This window comes from Eumetopias jubatus, unplaced genomic scaffold (assembly GCF_037043125.1).
Source record: "Eumetopias jubatus isolate StellerSeaLion01/CBP00866 unplaced genomic scaffold, mEumJub1_p1.0 scaffold_5, whole genome shotgun sequence".
NCBI lineage: Eukaryota > Metazoa > Chordata > Mammalia > Carnivora > Otariidae > Eumetopias > Eumetopias jubatus.
In genome coordinates this window covers 106,296,102-106,319,884 of record NW_028274811.1, presented here as the reverse complement: position 1 = coordinate 106,319,884, position 23,783 = coordinate 106,296,102, and the positions used below count along the sequence as shown (strand labels likewise).

At 39.4% G+C, this 23,783-nt stretch overlaps 1 protein-coding gene across 4 annotated transcripts; it reads right to left on the bottom strand.

Moving 5' to 3' along the window:
• Positions 1–957: 957 nt before the first annotated feature.
• On the bottom strand, positions 958–23,119 carry HAVCR1 (hepatitis A virus cellular receptor 1). 4 transcript variants are annotated; one of them, XM_028106694.2, is made up of 9 exons: positions 22,996–23,119; positions 22,589–22,646; positions 19,895–20,233; positions 16,487–16,570; positions 13,362–13,472; positions 10,779–10,834; positions 7,342–7,453; positions 6,337–6,373; positions 958–4,151 (listed from the first exon to the last, which is right to left on the bottom strand). In XM_028106694.2, exons 2-9 carry the CDS (start codon positions 22,641–22,643, stop codon positions 4,037–4,039), a joined length of 909 nt encoding a protein of 302 aa, XP_027962495.1. In that variant the 5' UTR covers positions 22,644–22,646; positions 22,996–23,119; the 3' UTR covers positions 958–4,036. The 4 variants fall into 4 exon arrangements, with proteins under 4 accessions (XP_027962495.1, XP_087879611.1, XP_027962496.1 ...); XM_088023485.1 differs by having other exon boundaries at positions 13,362–13,469; XM_028106695.2 differs by lacking the exon at positions 16,487–16,570.
• Between the last annotated feature and the right edge of the window lie 664 nt (positions 23,120–23,783).

The window sequence follows — 23,783 nt, the reverse complement described above, 5'->3', positions numbered from 1 at the left end:
TCTTGCTAGGCCTGAGTGCCCTCACACAGCCCTGTAGGAAGCCCCTCACTTCCAGGATGCATCCCCCTTCCCTTCTCCTTCCCCTTCTTCTGTTACCCCAACCAAACTAACTCATAAGGACCAATCTGAGAACAGTGTCACTGAAGCACATTAAGGCACATTACAATATAATTTGGTGATGGATAGCAGGTTTAATCCCAAATATGCAATTGTTTTCCAAGAGTGGGACTCCTCCCATAGTTGTGTTCGTAGAGCCCTTTCCACCCAGCATCTTGCCAGTTACTGTGCCCACTTCTCCAGCGCCGTTTGTTGCCAGTCCTCTGGGGGGTGACTGCTGCAGCCATACTGGTTTTCAGTCCTCAGAACACACCCTGCTTTCACTCTCTCAATATGCAAGCTTCCTCCTGACGTAGGGCCTTTGCATTTGGTGGACTCCCTGAAGAGACTGCTGCCTACGCATTCATTTGGTTTCAACTTAAATGTCACGTCTTATTCAGAGGCAGCTCCTGACCAACCAACCCAGGTAAAGTGACACCAGTCCCCACAACACCCACATCCTCCAGGTCTCTCTCTCACAGTGGCTTTCAACCAGAGATGATAGTACCTCTCAGGAGACATTTGTAGTTGTTGCAACTGGAGGGGCCCAACTGTCTCCTCCAGTGGGTAGAGGACAGGGATGCTGCCAAATATCCTACAATGCACAGGACCACCTCCATAACAAAGGGTTATCTGGCCCCAATGCCATAGTTGAGAAGCCCAGCTACCACTATCTTCTTTTTCCCCTCCATATTAATTAGTACCAGAATTGATAGTTTGGGGGTTTCTCCCCTACTAAATTGGAGCTCCTCAGGAACTGGAGTTAAATCTTGCCCCACTTGCCCTTTTCCTGGATGCCCACAGCAAGTTGAAGATGCCAGGCTCCAACTAACAGATGAAACTGAGAAAGCAACAAGTCAATTTTTCAAAATGAAAACAAAAATTTCTTTTATTAATGAGTGTACCTATAAATGAAACTAGTCACAAAGAGTCCCTCATACTTTCATGTACTCACAAAATTATCTTAGTGATTAGTGATTAGCCATTAGTGAAAGCTTGGTTCTGCTACTTCTTAAAGACATGCAAAATTTCCCAGGTTTAAATATCCTACTTACACCAGGGTCCCAATGTCTCAAGATAGATTATAGAAAATGGAACCTCAATTGTCTCAAAGGATTGAAAACAAATGTCAATACATTCTACAAGATGGATATAGTCACAGAAAAGAATTAAGTATTAACTAAATACCTCCCCTTCCTCTCTTCCCACCTGTTCATCCTCTACAGTACACATTTTTCTACAGTATAAAATTAGCCAAATTACCCAATATCAACTTTTCCAAAAAAGATACATTACTCCCACCCACCCACCCCCAAAAAAGTACCATATAGCAAAAGACATATGAATGCAACACCATTGAAATTATTTACTCAGTGCTAAGGCTAAATCTGCTATTACTGCAAACTCAACCAAAAAACAAAAACAAAACAAAAAAGCTCTTTGTATTTCTGTAGTGTTTTCTACTTTCCAAAGAGTTGAAGTAACATGTCATTGGAATTACTGCTACACACCAATATAATTATGGAAATAATTATGCCTGATAGATTAGAAAATGTAGGCAACAAGAAAGATTTACCCTAATGTCATCCAGTGTTTCTGTTAAGAGTTAAGACTAGAACTCAGGTCCTAGTCCTGATTCTGTGTACCACCACCTTTCCACATGTCCTTATATATTGTTTCACAGAATGCTCCTGGATAGGCCAGTAGTCACCGTGTTCATGGGTTTCAAGCAAATTTTGAAAATGCTGGATTAACAAAATTAACCAGACTCCCAGAATTTTAATGTGGCATCATAAATCTCCAGGAAGGGAATGGAGAATAGGGCTGTCATAAATTCAAAGTCCCAGTCACAAAGCAGGGAACAAGTGTGTGTGTGTGTGTGTGTGTGTGTGTGTGTGTGTGTGTGTGTGTGTGTGTGTGTGCAGGCAAGGTGAGGACTAAGGGCAGAAGGGATGTAGCACCATTTAATGGGGCCCTGACAATGTAGGAATGTTGCCAGGTCTTTCCAGAGAAGCTACAAATCCAGGCTTTAACCCAAGATCTCCATGTTTATGCATGTTGTCTTGAATTTAAAAGAAAAACACTACAGTTTAAACAAAATGTCCTGGGCCAGATCAGGTCTTGGCCCCAATTAGGAAACCCAGTATAGCATGTTTAACAATCTTATTTGCCCCATATAACCTTTATTCAGAGGTCCTGTCCATTTCCTAGGACTCTGCAGAACAATGTCAAAGATGTTGTCTTCAGAAATAAACTAACATCCTGCCCTCCTAGACCACTATGGAGGAGTTACTCCTAAGCAGGAGTTATTTCAGTGTGTACTCAGACTGAAATTAATACCCAGCCTCCTTAACTGTTCACGTAGCAAATCTTCTGGTGACCACAGATATCCTCGCCATTAGCCTTTGTTTAACTCTTGGAAAAACCAAAAATTTAATTGAACTGTGAAAAAAGGAATAGCATTGGAATTGGTTTGCTATTAAAAAAAAAAAACCATCAGAGAAAGACATGTATCATATGACCTCACTGATATGAGGAATTCTTAATCTCAGGAAACAAACTGAGTGTTGCTGGAGTGGTGGTGGGTGGGACGGATGGGGTGCCTGGGTGATAGACATTGGGGAGGGTATGTGCTATGGTGAGTGTTGTGAATTGTGCAAGACTGATGAATCACAGATCTGTACCTCTGAAACAAATAATGCAATATATGTTAAGAAAAAAAAAGAAGAAGATAGCAGGAGGGGAAGAATGAAGGGGGGTAAATTGGAGGGGGAGACAAACCATGAGAGACAATGGACTCTGAAAAACAAACTGAGGGTTCTAGAGGGGAGGAGGGTGGGGGGATGGGCTAGCCTGGTGATGGGTATTAAAGAGGGCACGTTCTTCGTGGAGCACTGGGTGTTATGCACAAACAATGAATCATGGAACACTACATCACAAACTAATGATGTAATGTATGGTGACTAACATAATAAAAATTTAAAGAGAAGATTTAAAAAAAAAAACCCACCCTTCATCTTTCCAAAACAATTTTAAAAACTGCAGTGGTATGAGGACAATTTAGAATTTTGATTCAAACTAGTAACACTCTCAAACAACACTATTATATTTGCAAAGAAACTTTTCTAAAGCAGGAAGCCTTTTAGCCTTCTCCCTTTTTTTCTTCTATTTATTTCTGCCCTGCCTCATTCTAAAAATTAGTTCAGAGAGCATGGCAATTGTCTATACAAGTGCTTGAAACTGTGGAACAGATGTAGGAGAAATAGCATGCAATAAATCATATGGCAACTGATTATCTTTCCCTGGTATCTACTTGGTCCACTTACTACCCTAGTTTCTTCTAACTGCTAAAATACCCACTTTGGGTCCAGGGAAAGCCTTAATATGGTATATTTCCAGAGCCATGAGAAATCAGATTGACCTATAATGGCAAAATCACATTCACTTCTATTTCCCCATGGGGAAATAAAGACCTGTGTAACCCCGTGATTTGAAAGCCTTGGGGAACCTAAGAAATATAACATTTGGAGTTACAAGGTAAAAAACAAGAGATTATCATGAAATGCTTCCAAGTGAAGTCCTTTAAGTCCCAAATCAGATTTACTGATTTTAACTCCTACTCTGCTCTTCTTGACAGCTTTGGTGACCAAGGTGGTAGTTCTTCTCCTGTCTCACCAGTGAGAATATGTAATTCTACAGTGTTCATGTTTGGGAGAAAGATTGAACAAGTTTTAGCACAAAAAATTAAAACTCTATGACCAATGAGGTTGACTGTACACAGATAAAACCAAGTCACTCTACCCAACATAACTGACATGTTAGAATATCATTGGAAATTGACAGAAAAAGCATTCTAGAGCTTAAAAGAACTCTGACATGGTGATATCTTGTCACTGTCTTCTGCAGTCAAGGACATAAATCCTCAGAGGGCCACTGGGTCTTAATCCATGACATAAAGATTGTCCTCGATAATGTAGATATTGTCTTCTGCTCGGACACCCACTTCAGCTGCACTTTGCAAAGCTCCAGTCCGAGGGTCATTCAACGAAACCATGCTACAGAAAGAATAATATGAGTCTTTAAGGAAAAGCAGACCACTTCTAAAGTATGATGAGCACATTTATGTACATGCAGGCAAGGCTGAGTATTTGCAACTCCCAGAGCCCTATGAAATAGTGAATAGGAGATCCATATTAAGTTGCTGGAGTCTGTTTAATAAGCAGGTAGAAAACCTAAGTATTCTCCTTGAGAAAACTCATGCAATAGAATACAAAAATTGAAAATCTAAGAAGACTGGTGTCAGACATCGAATTGAAGTCCTAAATCAAGATGCCTATTCTCAAGGGTAACTAAGAAATGGTTTGGTTGCTGTTTTTCTAACTGTGGATTGTACTCTTCCAGAGAGGGTCATTAAGTCTATTTAGCAGTCTACAACCTGCATTTAGGATATATACAGAATACAAAATATATCAGAACATACTGGATACAGCAAAATAGTATTGCTTCACATAAGTGTGTACTGGATCATGGTGTCAGAAATCTTACAGAAAACATAGTGTCTTAAGGATCCGAATTTGAAAGCCACGGGTTAGACAACGTTCATAACACATACACTCATACGTAAGTGTACAGAAAGGGCATGTGTGCCATTTTGATACAGCTGCTGTTTTCTAATTGGTAGAGAGTGCCTGTTTTTATTACTTAAGCCTGCCCAGAAATGATAATGGAACATGCTGAGGCTTCACTCAGCTTTGATCTTTAAGTGACCACTCACGCATGTGTGAGAATAGGTTAGGTGTCAGTAGCTTGAAATGAGTCAGTGTGAACTGCAAAAATGAAAAAAAAAAACGAAAAAAATTTATGATGAAATGCTCAGGGTTTTTTGTTCTTGTTTTTTTTATATATTTTATAAGATTTTCTACAGTAACTATTTTCTTTTATGATTAGGTGATAAAAAGCCTCTAGAAAAAGTTAGCAGTGAAAGAACAGAGATCAGCTAAACAGATGCTACGTTCCATGCTTTTCTGCCTGTTCGGAGCAATTTCTTTCTTCCATTCTTGGAAGCACATAGTCAAAAACTTCTATAAGTATGGGTATGGGACTTTAAAAGACCTAAGACTGAGTCTTTTAACTGCTGTATGGTGTGACTTTGGATGTCATTTAACACTTCTAAACCTGTTTTCCAGTCTGTACGCTGAGAATAATAGCGCCTATCTCTTGGGTGTATTGCCGCAACAGGCATAACTGCAATAAGAGAAAACCAGGATTTATGGAGCATTTACAATGTGGTGGGCATTCTTCAAGGTGCATTCAGCAGATTGGCTCATGTAATTAACACAGATCTAGGCAAGACTGTGTGCAAACATCCAATGAAAGAGCACTAGAAATAATGTGTGGCAATCTAAGAGGGATGGATTTTGAATCAAAGACCTTGCTTAAAGCCCAAGCTGTACCAAATGAAGCAAGCTACTTGGATTTGGAAGTAGTGGCTTCCTACTATTGTAACTATTCTAGCAGATGACCACAGGCCATATGCAAGTAAAGGGGATTTAAGTTTTAATTGGGCAGTAGGATGGATTTACAAAAATTGTAAATTCCAATGCCTATGAGCCCAGAAAACCAATGCAAATGAGCAGAACAGGCTGGGAATGGAACGGCAGGGGAAGACAGGAACTGTGGAGAGCTGAAGGCATTTGCCCCACCACAGTGCCTTTGCACTTCTTCAGCCTGGAGTTGTCTTCTTCCAGATCTTTGCAGAGCTGCCTTCTGTTCCTTTGAGACTCCCTCAAATAGCCCATTACCTTGCTCTGTTTTCCCCCATGGTATTTGTCTAGAAGCATTAAAAGGACTCTGTTTATTTGCTTATGTGTTTTCTGTTTTGTTCATCTCTTTGAAATATAGTAGACATTCAATAAACAAAGCACTGAATGAAATTAAAGAACAAACCAAACAACTCATTCAAATGTTCCATCAAACAAAATTTGTGATCTCTTGCTCTAAGAGGTTAAGACTGAGATGCTCCTTCTGTAGCGTTAGGGGACAATTCCAGAGAAATATAGATAGCTAAAATATCACTAGAAGTTGTAGATAACAACAGAGGTGCTCATTAAGCTAGATTTTTCAGGATCTAGGGTATAAAATGAAGAGTTTAGGAGAAAAAGAGGACAGAGAGAAATTTTTCTTTATTTTTGGTAGAGTAGAAATAGCAAAAGGTACTGACAAAAACTCTTTCAAACTTACTTTAGTTGTTCCAGCTTGTTTCTTATGCATAAGTATTCTAAATTGGAGAGGAGTTGAAGAGAAAATTAAACACATTGGCCAAAGAGTTTATGAAATCTTTTTTCAAACAAGTATATTATTTCTATTACTTTCCTATGAACAAAATCTGTACAGAGCTAGAGCCTAAAAAAATAAATTTAGAAGAAAGTATGTTTAAAAAAAAAAAAAAACCCAGACTGGACGATTCCCAAGTTACTCAGGTAACTCCTTTTGAATCAGTAAGATCCAAACAAATTTCTGAGTATAAAGTGTTTCATTTTCATGAATGGTTTAGTGTATTCACCCATATGCCCAGGCTTACTTTTAATGCAATTATTAATAATTTAATATCATTTTTAAAAAAATGAATGTGGCTCTTTCATAGGAGACAGGCTACACACACACATACCACACCACATGCACACACACACACACACACACACACACATCACACACACCATACACCATGCACACACACCACACACACATTACACACACACACACACCCATACACACACCACACATGCCACACACATCACGTGCACATACACACGTACGCACACAATATACCCAAACACAACAGCTGGATGGCTACCTCTTGAAGTCCTGCTTCTAGCCCTAGCCCTGAAGTCAGTTTCCCTTCCAATGTTTCATTTGCCTCTCCTGTTAAATGGGTCTTATAAAACTCAACAACATCATCCCTCATGGGGACAAAAACTGGTTCTTGAGGGGAGTAGAAAAGGAGTGAACAAATCATATATGGTTTGTTGTCTTCCAAATCCCCAGTCTACCCAAAACATTCTCATTTTTTAATATTTAATTCCACATCTGGAGAATTTATATTGCATCTTTCTCTTTGTAGGTCAATAATTTAAAAAAAGAAAATAGTTTAGGAAACAGAAATTTAGGTGAAATCTCAATCACATGGCAGTTTGCCTCAAGGACCCCTTGCTCTGTTCCCTTAGGTACAATCCTGAAATAACTTACTTTTGGTAATCACGACAACCAGCACAGAGAGCAATACCGCAGCAGTAATGCAGATGCCAATGTAGAGTCCCTTACTGGTGGTCATCCATGGATTTTGTGCCAGCAACACATGCTAAGGAAACATTGGTGGATCAGAAAAGCATCATGTTAGAGTTATGGATAGAAGATATTCCCTAAGGGGCACCTGGGTGGCTCAGTCAGTTAAGTGTGTGACTCTTGATTTCAGCTCAGGTCATGATCTCAGGGTTATGAGACTGAGCCCACATTGGGCTCCGAGCTTGGCTTGGAGCCTGCTTAAGATTCTTTCTCTCTCCCTTTCCCTCTGCCCCTTCACTTCCCCCACTCCACACAGCCACCCCATGCTCTCTCTCTCCCTCTCTAAAAAAAAAAAAAAAAAAAAAGACATTCCCTAAAATAATGTACTTGGACCCATTTATCTTTGTTGGCCCTTGGCTATTTCTGGCTCAAGAAAGCTAAGACCAAGTGATCCGAGGTTATAACCATATGGTGAAATTCAAAGACCATTTAAAATTCAAAATGTATTTGGGGATGGTAAAAATGTTTTGTATCTTGAGTGGGTGGTATTTACAAAGGTGTATGCATTTCTCAAAACTCAAACTGTATGCTTCAAATGGGTGCACTTTATTGTATGTAAATTATACATATTTTTAAAAATCAATAAGCTAGTTCCATAAATATATCCTGATATTAAAAAAGAAAACATAATTTTTGTTCATATATAAGTTGACCTAGTGATGTTACCTGAATATGCTCAGTTATTGAAATTTGTCCTTGATTATAGTCCTTTTTTTTTTTTAAGCTATAATTTAAGATTCTTTGTCTACATAAATGGACTTGAAAGTAGGTGCTCACAGACATGGCCCTCTTTAACAACCAACCTGAAATGCTGTCAATTGGGTGGAGATGCAGAAATTTGTTTAAACATCTTACTGCAGTTTGTAAAGGATCACTACCTTCTGGAATAAGCCTGAAATATGCCAAGCATCACACTCAGCCCTTTTACATAGCTTAGTTCTAATCCTAAAGAGATCCCAGAGGATAAGTATTTAAGAGAAAAGATCAGAGAGAAGGATCAAGTCTCTTCTGTATAAAAGTTTAATCTCTGGAGTCAGGATCTCCTCTCTTCAACTTAGTTGCTGTGTGACCCTGGACAAGTTATTCAGCCTCTCTGAACCTCTGTGTTTGTGTCTGTCAACTATGGATTAAACAGGGTTCTTGGGAAAGGTACTTTTAGGTACCCCCTGATAATACTATGAGGAAGATAGGGATAAGGGAAAATACTTAGTGTTTGGGCTTAAAGGGGAAACAGCCAGGGTCTGGGACAGAAGAGCTTGTGCTGTCATTACCTTACCAATGGGCGGTAAAGTGGTTAGATGGAACATGGAGCTGCAGGAGGGATGCTTTGCTTTCGTTTTTAAAAATATGACATAAACACTACATGTTCATTTTAGAATGTGCAGCTAAGCATGAAAAAAGGAAAACTAAAAACAACCATAATCCTAACATCCAGAACAAACACTATTACCATTTTTATTATATACTCTTCTAGAATTTTATCTTCCTAGTGTTTTTCTTAACATAAACAATTACTATATTCAATATATGCTACTACACATGTACACACACACACACACACACACACACACACACACACACTATTTTAACAGTTTTTTTTTTCCCTTAACAATCAGTAGTAACTGTCTTCCCATGTCAGTAAATGCACTGCAGTGACTCCATGCTTAATGGCAGTATGCGGGCACACTTAATTGACTAAATAATTAATCCCTTACTATTAAACATTTAAGTTGTTTTTAACATTTTCATGATTATAAATAGCAACAATGAACATCTTTTCTCCTACATCTTCATGTACTTGTTCAATTCTCTCCTTAAAATAGAGTCCAGAAAGCTGACCTATTGGGTCAAAATATATGCAGCATGTTTTCAAGATACATGGGCTACCTCTCCACATCCTCAGAGTCAAGACACAAAACGCCCATGATTTCACTGCTGCCTGTTGTGAACTTGCTTCTAAATCGTTTCTACTTGCTGCTAAACATACCTATCTACAGGTAACTGAGGTCAAGAACAATCTCCCCACTCAGAAGGGTTTTTTGTTTTTTTTTTTTTTAATCCAGCATAGGTCTGGCCACATAGCAATAGAAGAATCATTCACACAGTGGCAGTTCCAACATTCAGTAATTCAACCCATATTCATTAGATCAATCAGTGCCCATGCCACATAAGTTGTTCAAAATTTTTATATCACTCCTATGTAGTGTTCTTATTGTCACTGATGTATACAACATAAAGCCATTTGACCCCATGCTAAATAACCCCACCATGCCTGAGCTTGAATTTCTCTTATCATGGCTGTGTTGTCATTTCTCACTACTTGAGACCAGTAAGATTATTCTCATACGTCAAACTCTTTTAGTTTGCTGTTTCTAAGAGTTATTTGCACATACTAAAAGGAAACTTATTTCTCCCAGAGGAACCAAAAGAAAAAGTCCTATTGATAAATTTGTCTAACTTATTTGCAAAGATGAGACTTTGATGAGCATCATGAGACTAAGACTCCTAAGATTTTTCTCAAGCTCACTGTGGAAAAAGTATAAGAACATCTTTCAAAGTCATAAATTTATATGGGGTGCCCGGGTGGCTCAGTCGGTTAAGCATCTGCCTTCGGCTCAGGTCATGGTCCCAGAGTCCTGGAATTGAGCTCCATGTCTGGCTCCCTGCTTGGCTCCCTGCTTGGCTCCCTGCTCAGTGGGGAGTCTGCTTCTCCCTCTGCCCCTCCCCCCGCTCATGCTCTCTCTCACTTTCTCTTTCTCTCAAATAAAATCTTTTTTTAAAAAAAATCACAAATTTATTTAAGATGTTAATACCTTAATAAGTCATCATATGGGGAGGTTTATGTATAGAAAAACTCAACAGTGGCCTCAAAATTTCTATAAAGGATGGCAATTGGGTTAGAAAAGAATATGAGGCAGGATCTGCTTAAGCAAACTCACATTCACTGACATAGTATTTTTGTTCTGGGTGGCCTCCACTCCACTGATTCGAAGTGTGTTATTTCCCTAATGATAACTGAAGTCTTCCTTGGTTAGTTAACTCATTCTCCTTGAATTAGTTCACTCTTTCTTCCTAATTTTTGGCCAGGAGAAAGTCTGTAGTATGTTTTGTGTGTATATCTTGTTTATCAGGCAAACTCTAACAAACCAGTCTACCTGTATGAACTTTTCAAATTAATTAAAGTATCCCTATTTGAGTCAAATTATTTTCCTCTTTTTTTATTTTAACTAGAAAGAATCAATCTTTGGGTTAGTCTTACAGAAATAATCTCTAAATGTAACTTGCTTCCAGGGAGATATACAAGTGAATCTGGCTAGTAAAGTAGGAAGAAAAATGCTTACAGTTTGATTGCTATGCCAAAGGCCATCTGAAGACTGTGTCACAGTGCCATTCCCATCTGCTCAACAAGAAAGAAAATTAGTTATAATTACAAAAAATATTGAATTTTCACTGTAGATACTAAATATATTCACATTGCCTTCTGGTGGTAAATAAAAAGTTGAATAATAATATGGCCAAATGCTGCAGACATTGCAAAAGTCATACCAAGTTACTAAGCTGTATTAATTTATCCTGTAAGGTTGTGTTTCTTGACCATTTTGTCTTGGACCCTTCAAAAATGGACACTGTCTTCCTTATGGAAAAAAAAATGCATGTATACACAAAGTTTTACCTACAGTTTTAGGGGAATTACAGAGGCCCATTTTTGGAACTGGGTTAAGAATGCCACTTAATGATAGGTAATCAATATTTTCATGCCAGCTAAGAACCTGTCAATGAGTTCCCCAAAGGCCACATGTACATCCAAAGATCAGGACCACTCTATTCCGAATGGACATTACATTGGCTTTATTCAGAACATGAGTAAAACGTACTAAGAGATCTAAAACAAGTGGTATATAACTCCTACATTATATGCCAATATGCCCAGACTTTGATCCAGAAGTATTTTATAAAATATCTGTTATATCAGCTGTGAAACTAATATATCTTATACTGCCAAAAATCCTAATATAAAAGGATATTATACCTTAAAGTTTCAATTGTTCAAGCTTTACTAGAGTTTTGAAATATCGATTTTGTAAATATAGCTAGAACTACAAGCTATAACAGTACCCCTCTCATAAAGCTGTCGAATTAGATCATGTAAGTAAAGGACTGAACATCATATTTGATAAATATTAGCTGTTATTAATTATTATGTTACATTGGAGGGAGCAGTGGGGAGAGAGACACTGTGTAATGCACCTCCCAAACATCATATCCTTCTATAATCGTTAACATCCGGGGACGAATGCCACATCTTGCCCATGGGCATGCAGCTAGTAGCTGGCCATTGAATTGGGAGCTGCCTGTCTCTAAAGCAGAACTATAGGGCCTCCCTAATCTAGCAATGGCAATCAATGAGACCTGCCTTCAAAGAATTAAGTGAGATAACGTATGACAGTCGCCTGGCACATACATCTATCCAATGTGGGTGGCGGGCCATATGAGCACCAAAATCCCTTCCAGATCCAACTAACATTCTTTGCTCCTGTGAGTCTTCAGTTCACTGAAGGCTGATGCAGGCACAGTGAGGATTTGGCTTGAGACCCTCAGGTACACAGCCAAGGTGGCAATGATCACATAAGTCATAGGGGACACAGCTGCTCCCATGTCTGTTCCACTCTGGAAAGCTCTACCTTGACCAGGTTTTAGTCCTATGATTCCCTACTCTGATGCGCTTCCCACTCAAACCCAAGAAGTGTGCAATACGTCTGCTTCCTACTGCTGCTGCTACCTTGTGTTTCTATTTATTTTCACTCTGTTTTTGTGCCCAGAAACAGTTGACACTAAGGATTCCACTTTCAAAACCAAATGTCACCATTATCTCATTCCAGCTGAATAGGCCCCTCTGTGAATCTCACTGCAGGTCCATTTTAAATTAACCAGCTTCCAGGAATGATTGGCGAAAGGTAAGCCATACAGGGGGGCCCCCTACAGATTGGCAACTCCTGAGCACAGTGAGTCATAGACATCAAGGAGGAGTCTTGCAAGGCTGGACCTTGTCTGGATTCAGCACAGACACAAGCACATATAAACCAGCTCCACATTACAAAGGGGTTCAGTCTGTGGCACTCCCCAAAATAACCACTATGGGTAACAGAATTATCTGGGGCAAATGAGAGGATTTAGCATCACCTTTCTCTACCACAGGAAAGACAGGTGAATCTTAGGTTTCAAAAAAGCAAAGATTATATGAAACCTGCCCAGAATGGGGACAGTGGGAAAAAATTGGAGAAAGCAATAAACATTCTCAGCGGATATGCCTCTTGGTGCTGGTGCTGATGTCCTCAGCCCATCTCAAAATGTCCATGTGCAAGCCTCACAGGGCAGCAGGGGAACTTCCTAGATGTACTTAGGGTCTGGGTCTTCAATGAAGCATGAATATAGTTGACCAGTTGGGCCTGGATAATGGAGGGCTGGATTCAACTATTTTATGGCTCTGGCCCAAGAGAGCAAGCCCACTAAGAAGTCTGGAGTCAAGAGCAGCTCATTTGAATAAGAAAAAGAGTGCTTTGCATGTGGGTATTATGCACGTGGATGTTCCCAAATCATACAAGCTCCCTGGGCCAGTCAGGTATATGGATTCTGGACTTTGGAAGTAAGAGTCGCAGTTGCTATTTTATCTATTACTTACCACCTTTTAACTATGTCTTAGGTTTTTCACCTTATTTAATCCTCAAAAGCAAGATCATTGTTATTCCACCCATTTCACAAATGATTCTAAATAAGACACTTGCTCAAGTCACATGGCTGATTCGAGTGGCCAGTATGAGCATTCATGTCAGATTTGCCTTTTTCAGAATGTGGTCTTTTAACAATGCATCAACGATTATCGAAAGTGAGTATGCCCAGGCATCCAGGAAAGAAAATGAAGTTACCTGTTGGACAGGAGTACAGTGGTAAATTGGTGGATTGCCTTGTGCTCGTTTCCTGTGGTGGCACAGTGGGCTGGGTTCCTGCTGTCTGCACTGTAGAAGACGAGGTAGCTACTGAAATGAAAAGAATGAAAGAACTGTGCTCTCTTTGTAGAGGAAAATTCCCACCCCCAACAAAAAGAAAAAACAAAACTAAAATCAGGAATCACCATCAACTTCCCCGCAGTGCCCACACCCAACCATCCCCTGAAGGCATGCCTTGCACCCACCCACTTCTACTCCTTCCAACTTCATCTTAGAAATGTATTGAAAGATGGCCTTGAGGAACTACACTGCTATCTAGGCATACCATTATCATGAAGAAATCTGATCTAGATAGCGATCTGCAGAGTTTCAATATCTAGGGTTATTTCACACTTTTTCTACTCCTAGGATCCCTCTAAATGTCCAAAGCCTACAATAGCACACCTTACATAGGACATCCAATTAAGCTTTTATTCATACAAGTGACATTTCACTTGCAAGAAACAGGGCATGGGAGTTTGTGCTAATTTGCCCGTCCCCCTTCACAACAGCCCAATCTAGATTTCCTGGCCTTATTCAAGTTCCCCATTATCCATCCACACATCTTTCCAGGGAGACGCACATATGGATCAGCGCAGAACATATACCCAACAATATTTAATTCCCTGAGGTCTCTTTTGAGGTGACAACATTGTCCAATGTCTGAACCTTGGTGATAATTAATAACTCTCAAAGCCTCGTTCTCGGTGGACCTTAACCTGGTTCCTTTAGCACTGGCATTCTGGTCACTCCTTTTGTAAGACTGATTTACTCTGTTACCTGACTTATCTTCAGTTTTGCACCAAAAAGCTTCACTAAGAATCTTCCAGTACAGGGCTAGGTTTCCCTTTCCTTTCTAAAATCACTCCTGTATTTTTTGTCAGATATCTCACCTTACATGCAGCACTGATCACTTGCCTCTGTGTATTTTATTAACATTTTAAATATTTTATTTTTATACACTTTACTCCTAGAGCACCACAAGTTTTAGAGCAAGTTAGTGGTGCGGCTGGACAAGAATTCCCAAACCTGCGCTTTTCTTGCCTTTCATTGGTCTTTCTGTTTTCCCTTCCCCACAGTGGCCTCCACATTTCAACATCACCCTTTTTCATGTTCTGAACTATTTTCCTGCTTCTCTCTAATGCTCAAATCCGTAACAGGATGTAGCTCTGTTTAAGAACTAAGAACAGGACAATACAATGAAGTTAGGTGATTAGAAACTTTATTCAACTTGGATCTGTGCAAAAGACCTCTTGGGCTTAACTTTTTTTTCCAAGTTTGGGTCTTAGCAGGCATCTTTCTTTTCTCCCTGTTTCTACAACCTTACATCCAACCATTCCATGAATATTTTAGGCAACTAGTATACACAAGAGGCACTGAGCACAGGAAGAGCGTGGATGTAAAGATAAATGTCCCTACATTCGATCTGCTCCAGCGTGCACCTCCTTCCTGTTCAACTCAACTCAAACTCATGAGAAAACCATCAAGACAAGGATAAGGCTCAATTAATACTATCCCTGAGGAGGTCACACGGACATATAAGCCAACACCTTTCTTCTGAATCTTTGCTTTAAACATGCATATTCACCAAACCAAGTCTACTAATCCACCCACATTTGCAGGCACAAACTAAGTATTACAAAGCTAAATCAATATTGAGAAAGTCAACAGATTCTCTAGTGTGTTCAGCTGCCTAGAATGAACAGAGCTGTTTTTCTTACAAACTTTTATGGCTCTAAAATCCCAGTTTTAACCTAAAGCCCTCTCTTCCAAACTCAGCTCAAAGCCCAATCCTTCAGATGCCTCCTGATTAAGTATACACATGGTTCAATAGGAGTCAGGGGAAATCAGTATGTTTCATCATATTTTTCTGGCTAAGAGGTTGTGACATCTCTATTATTCCTCAGAATCCAGCGTTACCCCAAGGGGTCAAAGAGTTTCGGAGGCTTTAAGAATCTTCACTAAAAGTTATCTTTTTAATCCTAGAGATAGAAGGTTTGAACCTAACCTTGTCCTCAGAATGGCAAGCTATTTCTATACCTTTAGGTCAAATTATTCTCCACTCGTATTAAATCTAAGCTCTTATTTATCAGAAGTTTGAAGTATGAACCATGTGGCCTGAATAAAAAAAAAAAAAGATGTGTAAATTCTAAATCCCTGAAGTCTTTAATCTGATGTTTACTTTTTCATCAGTATAAATAGCATCTTTTGCTATTTCCATGCTACATAAATAAATTAAAGGAGGCTGGAAGCAAAACTGTGTAAGTAGATTAACTGCCCAGAGAAGACAGGGTAATTGTATAAAGTATTTTTCAGTGAGGATGTCAGATCGAGACAAATTCACCGGAACATAAGCTCAGTGCTCATGGCAGAAGGCACAGTCAAGTCATTAAAAGCACAGGCCCAAAATTCAAATACATGGAGAAGGAATCCTATTTCGAGTAGTTTCTATCCATATAACTTTCCACCATGAACTCAGACTCTGTGCCTTAGTTCTCACAACTATAAAATGGAACTGAATCACACCTATAGTGCGTAGGGGTTGTCATAAGAATTAAGCAATATAATACTTGTAAAGCACTTAGCATGGGTCCCGTCACACAGGAAATAGTAAATGTTAACTTCACTGAAATCTCATCCTCAAGTGGAGGTCTCACTTGAAAATGGACTAACTGATCTCTACTGAGAGCTCCTTGTAAGGACAGAATCTCATTAACCTGACCCCTATTCTCTGGTATTCCTATTTTTGTCTCAAAAACCTGTGCTCAATTGGGCTAAATCCACTCCACCCTTGTTAGATGTCTAAGATCAATGGTCTGGCTTTTTGGGGGGTGTTGTTAATAATGAATGCCTTGGAGAATCTGACCAAAAGCTATGAGTTCCCTTGCTCTAAAAATGATTATATGTAGAAGGGTGCATATAATCTGGGACAGACCCTGTGAAGCCCATGTTTGGAACCCAGGTAAGAACTCTTAGCCTAGACTGTACTTCTGCCTTAATACAATGCCTTGGATGGTCGACATCTCATTAGATGATCTCCGGGCTCAAGAAACACATTTGTTTACCTGACTTGAGGTTCTGCATGGGTGCTGGCGTTGAAGAAGTAGAGGTAAAGACCCTAGGTGACGTTGGAACACTGGTGACCTCAGCTGGAGTTAGAAACCAACATGAAAGCAAGGATTAATCAAGCAGCAAGAAACAAGAGCCTTGTGCTGGACCCATGTACTAATGCAACCAATGAGAGACTGTCCCCAGACAGAATTAGGCACTGATCTTCCCTGAAAGCAGAGTTCTTGTCACTGGTCAACTAGAATCTGTGACAGAGGGCTCTGAAGACATACTTGCAAAAAGGAAACAGCTGCATTAAAAGGATATATTTGGGGAGGTTCAGAGGTGAAAAATGTCACCTGGGATTTGCACTGAAGCACTTTGAAAGACCGGTCATGCATATCAGATTTCTGTATCTTCATAAACATTTGTGAGATAAGGAAAATGTCTAGAGCCTGGAGCTGCCTTTATCCTCTCCGTGGTGAATGACTAAGACTTCAACAGTAGTTCCCAGGCCTAGAATGCTTACCAAATAAATAGCATTCAGTCCAGTCAGGCCTGAGGGAGGCATACCGAAAGAAGGACCTGCATCCTAAATGAGGACTAACTCACACCCATTAGCATATGCTAGATAAATCACACAGATGATTTATACATTTGGTTAGAAGGTAAACTAGACCTTTTGCGTTCCTTCCCACCTAAGAGGTAACAACAGCTAGTAACGTTGACTCGCTCTTTCCAATTCGGCAGCGGGATTCCAAATCACTTAGTGAATGTGTCAGGGCTACCCAGACGGAGCTAAAACCAGAAGTTAGCCCAAACAAAAGCAAACCAATGAAGGACTGAATCAAGAATGTATACTCTTGATCTCACTAGGCACCTTTTTTCTCTGTAAGAAGTTTCCTTAAATTTCGACTTGACTTACTACAAAAGAAAACCCATGTCACGTAAATAGGGGACAGTTGCTTTGAAAACTTTTCTTTCTGAAAGATCCAATTTAATTTAGAATCAGAAGAGGAAAAATTTGTTTTCAACAAATATTTGTCTATTATATGCAAAGCATTAGTCCAAAGCAGAAATCAGCAAAGTTTCTGGAAAGGTCCAGACAGTAAATGCTTTAAGCTTCCGGGGCACTTGCTCCACTCTGCCTATGGGGAAGCCACGGTGGACAATGTATATATCAAATGGGTATGGCTGCTCAGATAAAAACATATAAAACAGCAGGCCTGTTTTGTAATCTGATCTAGCCCTGGGGCTTCGGTCTGCTGACCCTGATCTAAGGTGTAGTTAGCTACTTTCAAAAAGAGTACAATCCAATTCCCTTCTTCCAGTTTAAAAAATCTAATCTACAGGGGAAAAAGCACATATGCAGAAAATCTGATCAAAGGAGAGTAAGGGAAACAATAGAGGAGGTAACCTAATCAAATTGTCTAATGAACTTGGTATCTTCAGTGGCAAATATTTTCCCCGGCAGAAGCAAGGAAACTGTAACTGTAGATGCTGGTGAAAAAAAGCCTGAACAGAAGCTTGAAGAGTAAGCTCAGCTGGTGAAAAATGCAAGCAAACTTAAGCAAAGAATTGGTTATCGGAGGCAGTCTCCTTGGCTCAGTTAAGGACCCTCTTCCCACTTGACAAGAGCACCGCCCTTGGAAGTGCCCACCTATTAAAAAATTTCGGAGCACTTCACAAGTGTCCTACTAATTTCCCGGCTATGTCAATTCTTAACATTCAGCCAAAACAATAATAAATTTCACAAATCCAAAAAAGTTGCAATCATAATCTTTTCTCCACATGCTGCTTCCTTGCATCTGTCTAGAGCACACAATTATCACCAGCCTCTTTTGGCTTCCCTAAATTGCTTCCCACAGATGATTTTCCCCACGGTCAGCTATTTTCTCCATCAGAACTGACCTTATGTCACTAGTCTTCACAAAAGAAACAAACCAAGTCCAAAAGTTGGGAGACTGCAAAACCAATTGCAAAACCAAGTTCCTCTTAATTAAAAAAGAAAGGAAAGAAAGGAAAGAAAGAAAGAAAGAAAGAAAGAAAGAAAGAAAGAAAGAAAGAAAGAAAGAGAGAAAGAAAGAAAGAAAGAAAGAGAAAGAAGAAAAAAGAAATAGAAAGAAGAAAAAAGAAAAAAAGAAAGAAAGAAAAGAAAAAAGAAAGAAAGAAAGAAAAGAAAGAAAGAAAGAAAGAGAAAGAAGAAAAAAGAAATAGAAAGAAGAAAAAAGAAAAAAAGAAAGAAAAAGAAAGAAAGAAAGAAAAGAAAAGAAAAGAAAGAAAGAAGAAAGAAAGAAAGAAAGAAAGAAAAGAAAGAAAAGAAAGAAAGAAAGAAAGAAAGAAAGAAAGAAAGAAAGAGAGAGAGAGACACAGTTTATTAAGGCCACAGGTATTGGGTTCTGTGATCAATATCAGAGCTTAGTGGAAGGAAATTCATTAGGAAGGAACACCAGAAACCAGGAAATCCTGAAGAATCCACTCCATTCATCCAAGGTAACAAAAATAAGGATGTTCACATCAAGACAGATTTTTCAATTTCATCAAATTCTTAAAAGCAACTGTTGAATAGTTGTTGGGATATAAATGTTTTCATATTGCAATAGGTCACTTTAATTTTTAAACAAGCAATTTTGTGATATGATATGAAATATGCTTCAAAAAATCTCAGGCAGGGCAGAGGGAAGGATGAAACTATATATCCCTTTACGATGTATATGCAACTAGATCGAGTTGACAACTGTTAGAGCTGGGTGATATCCCTACTTGATAAGACCTTATATTATATTACCTACTTTATATGTTTGAAATTCTCCAAAACAGTTTTAAAATGTTAAGGACATTTAAAAATTCTAAAACATAATCTCAGAGAAAAAAAATGGCAGTTCTTTAAGTTGAGCAAATTCAGCTTGATAGGAATGTTCACTCTATTTCACAATGGAACACTGAATGCTTTTTCATGAACCAACTAGCATTTTTTTTAATTTATTTATTTGAGACAGAAAAACAGAGATAGCAACAGAGATAGTACAAGTGGGAGGAGAGGGAAAAGCAGGCTCCTGGCTGAGCAGGGAGCCTGACTTGGGGCTCGATCCCAGGACCCTGGGATCATGACCTGAGCCAAAGGCAGACGCCCAACCAACTGAGCCATCCAGGTGCCCCTGAACCAACTAGCACTTTTGAAGCCCTGCTTTAGGAGATAGTTTGCTGACTGGGAAGATCCTCTCACCTATAGTCTTGCTCAAGATTGGTCTGAACACTTCATTTTATACCAATAGAAATTATTCTATTTTCCAACACTTACTGAAAAACAAGACTGGAGGAACCTCCCCTTTCCCTATTAAAGGAAGAGAAAGTTACTACCAAACAGGAAACATCTCAGTTCACCCATATGAAGTGATCAAAGGAAGATGGAAAGACAAGCTCACCTGGCATTATCTCCAATGAGATGGTGAGTTTCATATCATTGAACCACCCCTTGTGCTCAACACGGCAACAGTACAGACCTCTATCAGTCTGGGCCACGTTCTCTATGGTCAAAGACACGTTCCCTCCTAAAATGTTTCCCTTTAGCTTATAACGCGGGTGCTTCTGAACAGTAACATGGGATCCGTCAGTCCAGACCAGTTCATCTGAGCAATGGGACATGGGACACGGCCCCCGGCCCCAGCACATGGTTGTGACTCCATTAGCTGTTGAGTAGGTGCAGGGTAGCATGGCGGAATGACCCACCACTCCAATCACTTGAGTGTAAGAAACTACAGCATCTATAAATTAAGAGAAAACAGAGCATGAGGCCTCAGTCTTTTAATTTTACATGTATTTTCACTTTTTTCTTTTTACATAGTTTATTTCATTTGTAATGATAGGACTTTATATCTTCAATTTAAAAAATTATAAGCATTTTTACATTAACATGTTCTTTAAAAGCATTATTTATTTGATATTTGTAGATAAAATATAATTTAAACTTTTTTTCTGTATTTAGGAATAGCACAGACATCTAAGAGAGAAATTACCAAGACAAAGGGCAGCAATATTTTCAGTCTCTTGATGAACATGGCCAAATTTCTTTCTAAAAGGTTTGAACCAAATGACACTCCAATAATACATGAGTGTGTATTTCATTCTGTGTCTGACAGTTATATATATGCTTATTAAATAGGTAATACACACATGTGGCTTTCCCCCCCCCAGATTCAGTCACTGTCTCAATTAAAATATGTTTGAAAAATTCTATTGCATTTAAAGTTTTAATTTTTATTGCAACTTTTTAAACTGCTATTGCAAGTGAAGTCACCTCACACCTCTCTTATCAGAAAAGCAGAGCTAATGCTTTGTTTAAAGTATTATTGGCTTTCATTTGCAAGAACATGGATGGAGCTAGAGAGCATATATAATGCTAAGCAAAATAAGACAGAGGAAGATAAATACCATACGATTTTACTCATATATGGAATTTAAGAAACAAAATAAATGAACAAAGGAAAAAAAAGAGAGAGTAAGAGAGCAAGAGAGATGAACCAAGAAACAGACTCTTAACTACAGAGAACAAGCTGATGGCTACCAGAGGGAAGGTGAGTGAAGGGATGGATGAAATATGTGATGGGGATTAAGAGTACACTTATCGTGATGAGCACTGTGTAATGTATAGAATTGCTGAATCACTATATTGTACACCCAAAACTAATATAAACACTATGTTAACTATACTGGAATTAAAATAAAAAACTTAATTTAAAAAAGTATTATTGGTTTAAAGGCAGAAGTCCAGTAAACTCTTCAGAAATCAACTTTTAGAAAATGGGTTTCCAAACAGGAAACATCTCAGTTCACCCATATGAAGTGATCAAAGGAAGATGGAAAGACAAGCTCAATAGGGGCACCTGGGTGGCTCAATAGGTTAAGTGTCCGACTCTTGGTTTCTGCTCCAGTCATCATCTCAGGGTCATGAGATCGAGCCCTACATCAGGCTCTGCACTCAGTGAGGAGTTGGCTTGAGATTCTCTCTCTCCCTCTCCCTCTGCCCCTCCCCCTGCTCACACTCTCTCTCTCTAAAATAAATAAATAAATAACATCTTTTTTAAAAAAGAAAAGAAAATGTGTTTCTAATACTTCTAGGAGGAGCTGAGGTTTACCAGGGGCTTTAGGATCAGTCCAAAAAAATCCAATAGGGACCGCTTCTCATAAGTTGATAACAGCCCCACAATTGAGTGAGGCCCACTTTCCCCGTGAAAAGAGAGAATTGGAAAATACTCAATCATGTATTAAATTATGCCACTTAAAAAATAAAAAAAGAAGTCTCTTCTGGAACAGTGGCATGAAAACCCTATAGTGCCAAATGCAGTCAAGGTAGCCCTTAAAAGAAGTTGGAAATTCACCAATCACCCATATTTAATAATGCTATGACTTTGGGAAATGCTTTGGGAATAAAAATGCTCATTGTTACATAAAATAAGAAAATAACTTTTTCACTGGATTCTTATAATATTTCATTTTGCCTAACATCATTTTTGGATTACAAATATAATATATGCTAATCATAAAAATCAATATAAGAGTTATAATAAGAAATGAACTTTCCCCCATAATCTGACTTCTAGAGATTATTGTTTTTAAAATTTCAGATTACATCTATTCCTAACTTTCCCCTCTATCTCATGGAATGCTTGAACTAAAATATTTTTAAAAGAGATAGTTGCACAACATTTTTTAAAAATCAAAGGACGGTGAAGGACTGATCTTCTTTCCATCTTAGTCCAGTTTCTTCTCCCCATCCCCTCCCACCTATGCTAACACTGTTACTATGTTTTATATAGACTTGAGTAGTCCATGCTCACAGGACTATCTACCCACCCCTTTTTGTTTGTTCGTTCAAACACAAATGGCAAGATATGATACACTGTTCTGCATTGTGCCTCGTTCATTTACCCATGGATTTTGCAATTCATAGCATTTAAGCAATTTATTTGAGTAAGATTTAGCCTGGTTCTTTGCTCACTAGCTGACCCACTAGCTTCCACCAAAGCCCAAGCACGTCCATCTTCCTATAGTACACTCACACATCTCCTACAGTCTCCCATCCTCAGGACTTCCAGACCCCAGCCCACCTATTTGCTTACCTGTCAGAAGTAGTATGAAGCTGGAGATGGCTACCCAAGGTTGCATGATGGTCATGGCCTGAAAGAAAAAGAAAACAGACGGGTAAGTGTTCCTCTTACCAGATGGTCTTAGAACATTTCTCAATTCTGTTCACAACTTCTCCTTTCTCCCTAATTGGGTGAATCACATAAGCCTGTCCCGTTAGCGATGAGAAACCAAGCACAACAGCTGCAGGTCGCAGTTAGCTCCGGGGTGGCTGACGGATCTGCACCTTGCAACATAGAGCAGCCCCTCAGGTTCAGCTCCTTCTCCACAGAGTCCAAACTGACGCCTGATGTCGACACAAGGAATAAGGGAGCAAACGGGAAAGAAACCAGAGGCAGGTTCGATGAGGGGAACATCACAGCAAAAGCTAGTCTTCACCTACCCTTGGCCTCTGAGAGGAGCATCAACTGGCCCGTTGGTGAGTGCAGGGTACCCTGGGCTCTGTGGCTACAATGATCAGTCCCTAGTCTTTGTCATACTGTCAAGTCTGCCGGTAGCAAGAATTAATCAAGAACATGAATCACTGTGCCCAACCATTCGTGTTACGGAAGTGATGACTCAGACCACATCTTACTGAGTGATGACAGGAGAATGTTTCAGGAAGCAGATTCTGGATCACACTTGGGTTCAGATCCCAGCTCTGCCACCTGCGAAGCTGGGTAGACCTGCCAGTTACTGAGTGCCTTCAAGCCTTGATTTCCTCATTTGTAAAAATAGCATTAAAAATACTTGCTCTGTCTCCCTCCAGGGATTGTTATAGTGAGCAAAAGTGATGTGGGAGACGTTTGAAAATGAAACCTAAATGCGCATTAATGCTAAGCAAGATTTTTGGAGAACTGTGTAGCAGGTTCTATGCCAAGCACCCACATGCACTAAATCCTCACAGACCCCCTTAGGCAGGTGTTGCTACTAACCTCATTCATGGAGGAGGAAACTGAGGCTTAGGGAGGTTAAGTGAGCTGAGGTTCCAGCCCAGATCTTCTGACTTTTGCTCTTAATTATTAAGCCATACAAGTATGTGTAAGCCTGCCTAGTACTTCATTAACTGCCCTTCTGGTCTAAAGATTCAGTAATTTCCTCCCAAGGAAGCACTGATGCTCCATTTCTAGGCTGCTTGCAGCCCATCACAGGCTTCATGGAGACGTGGATGATGGGCTGGATATACTCTGG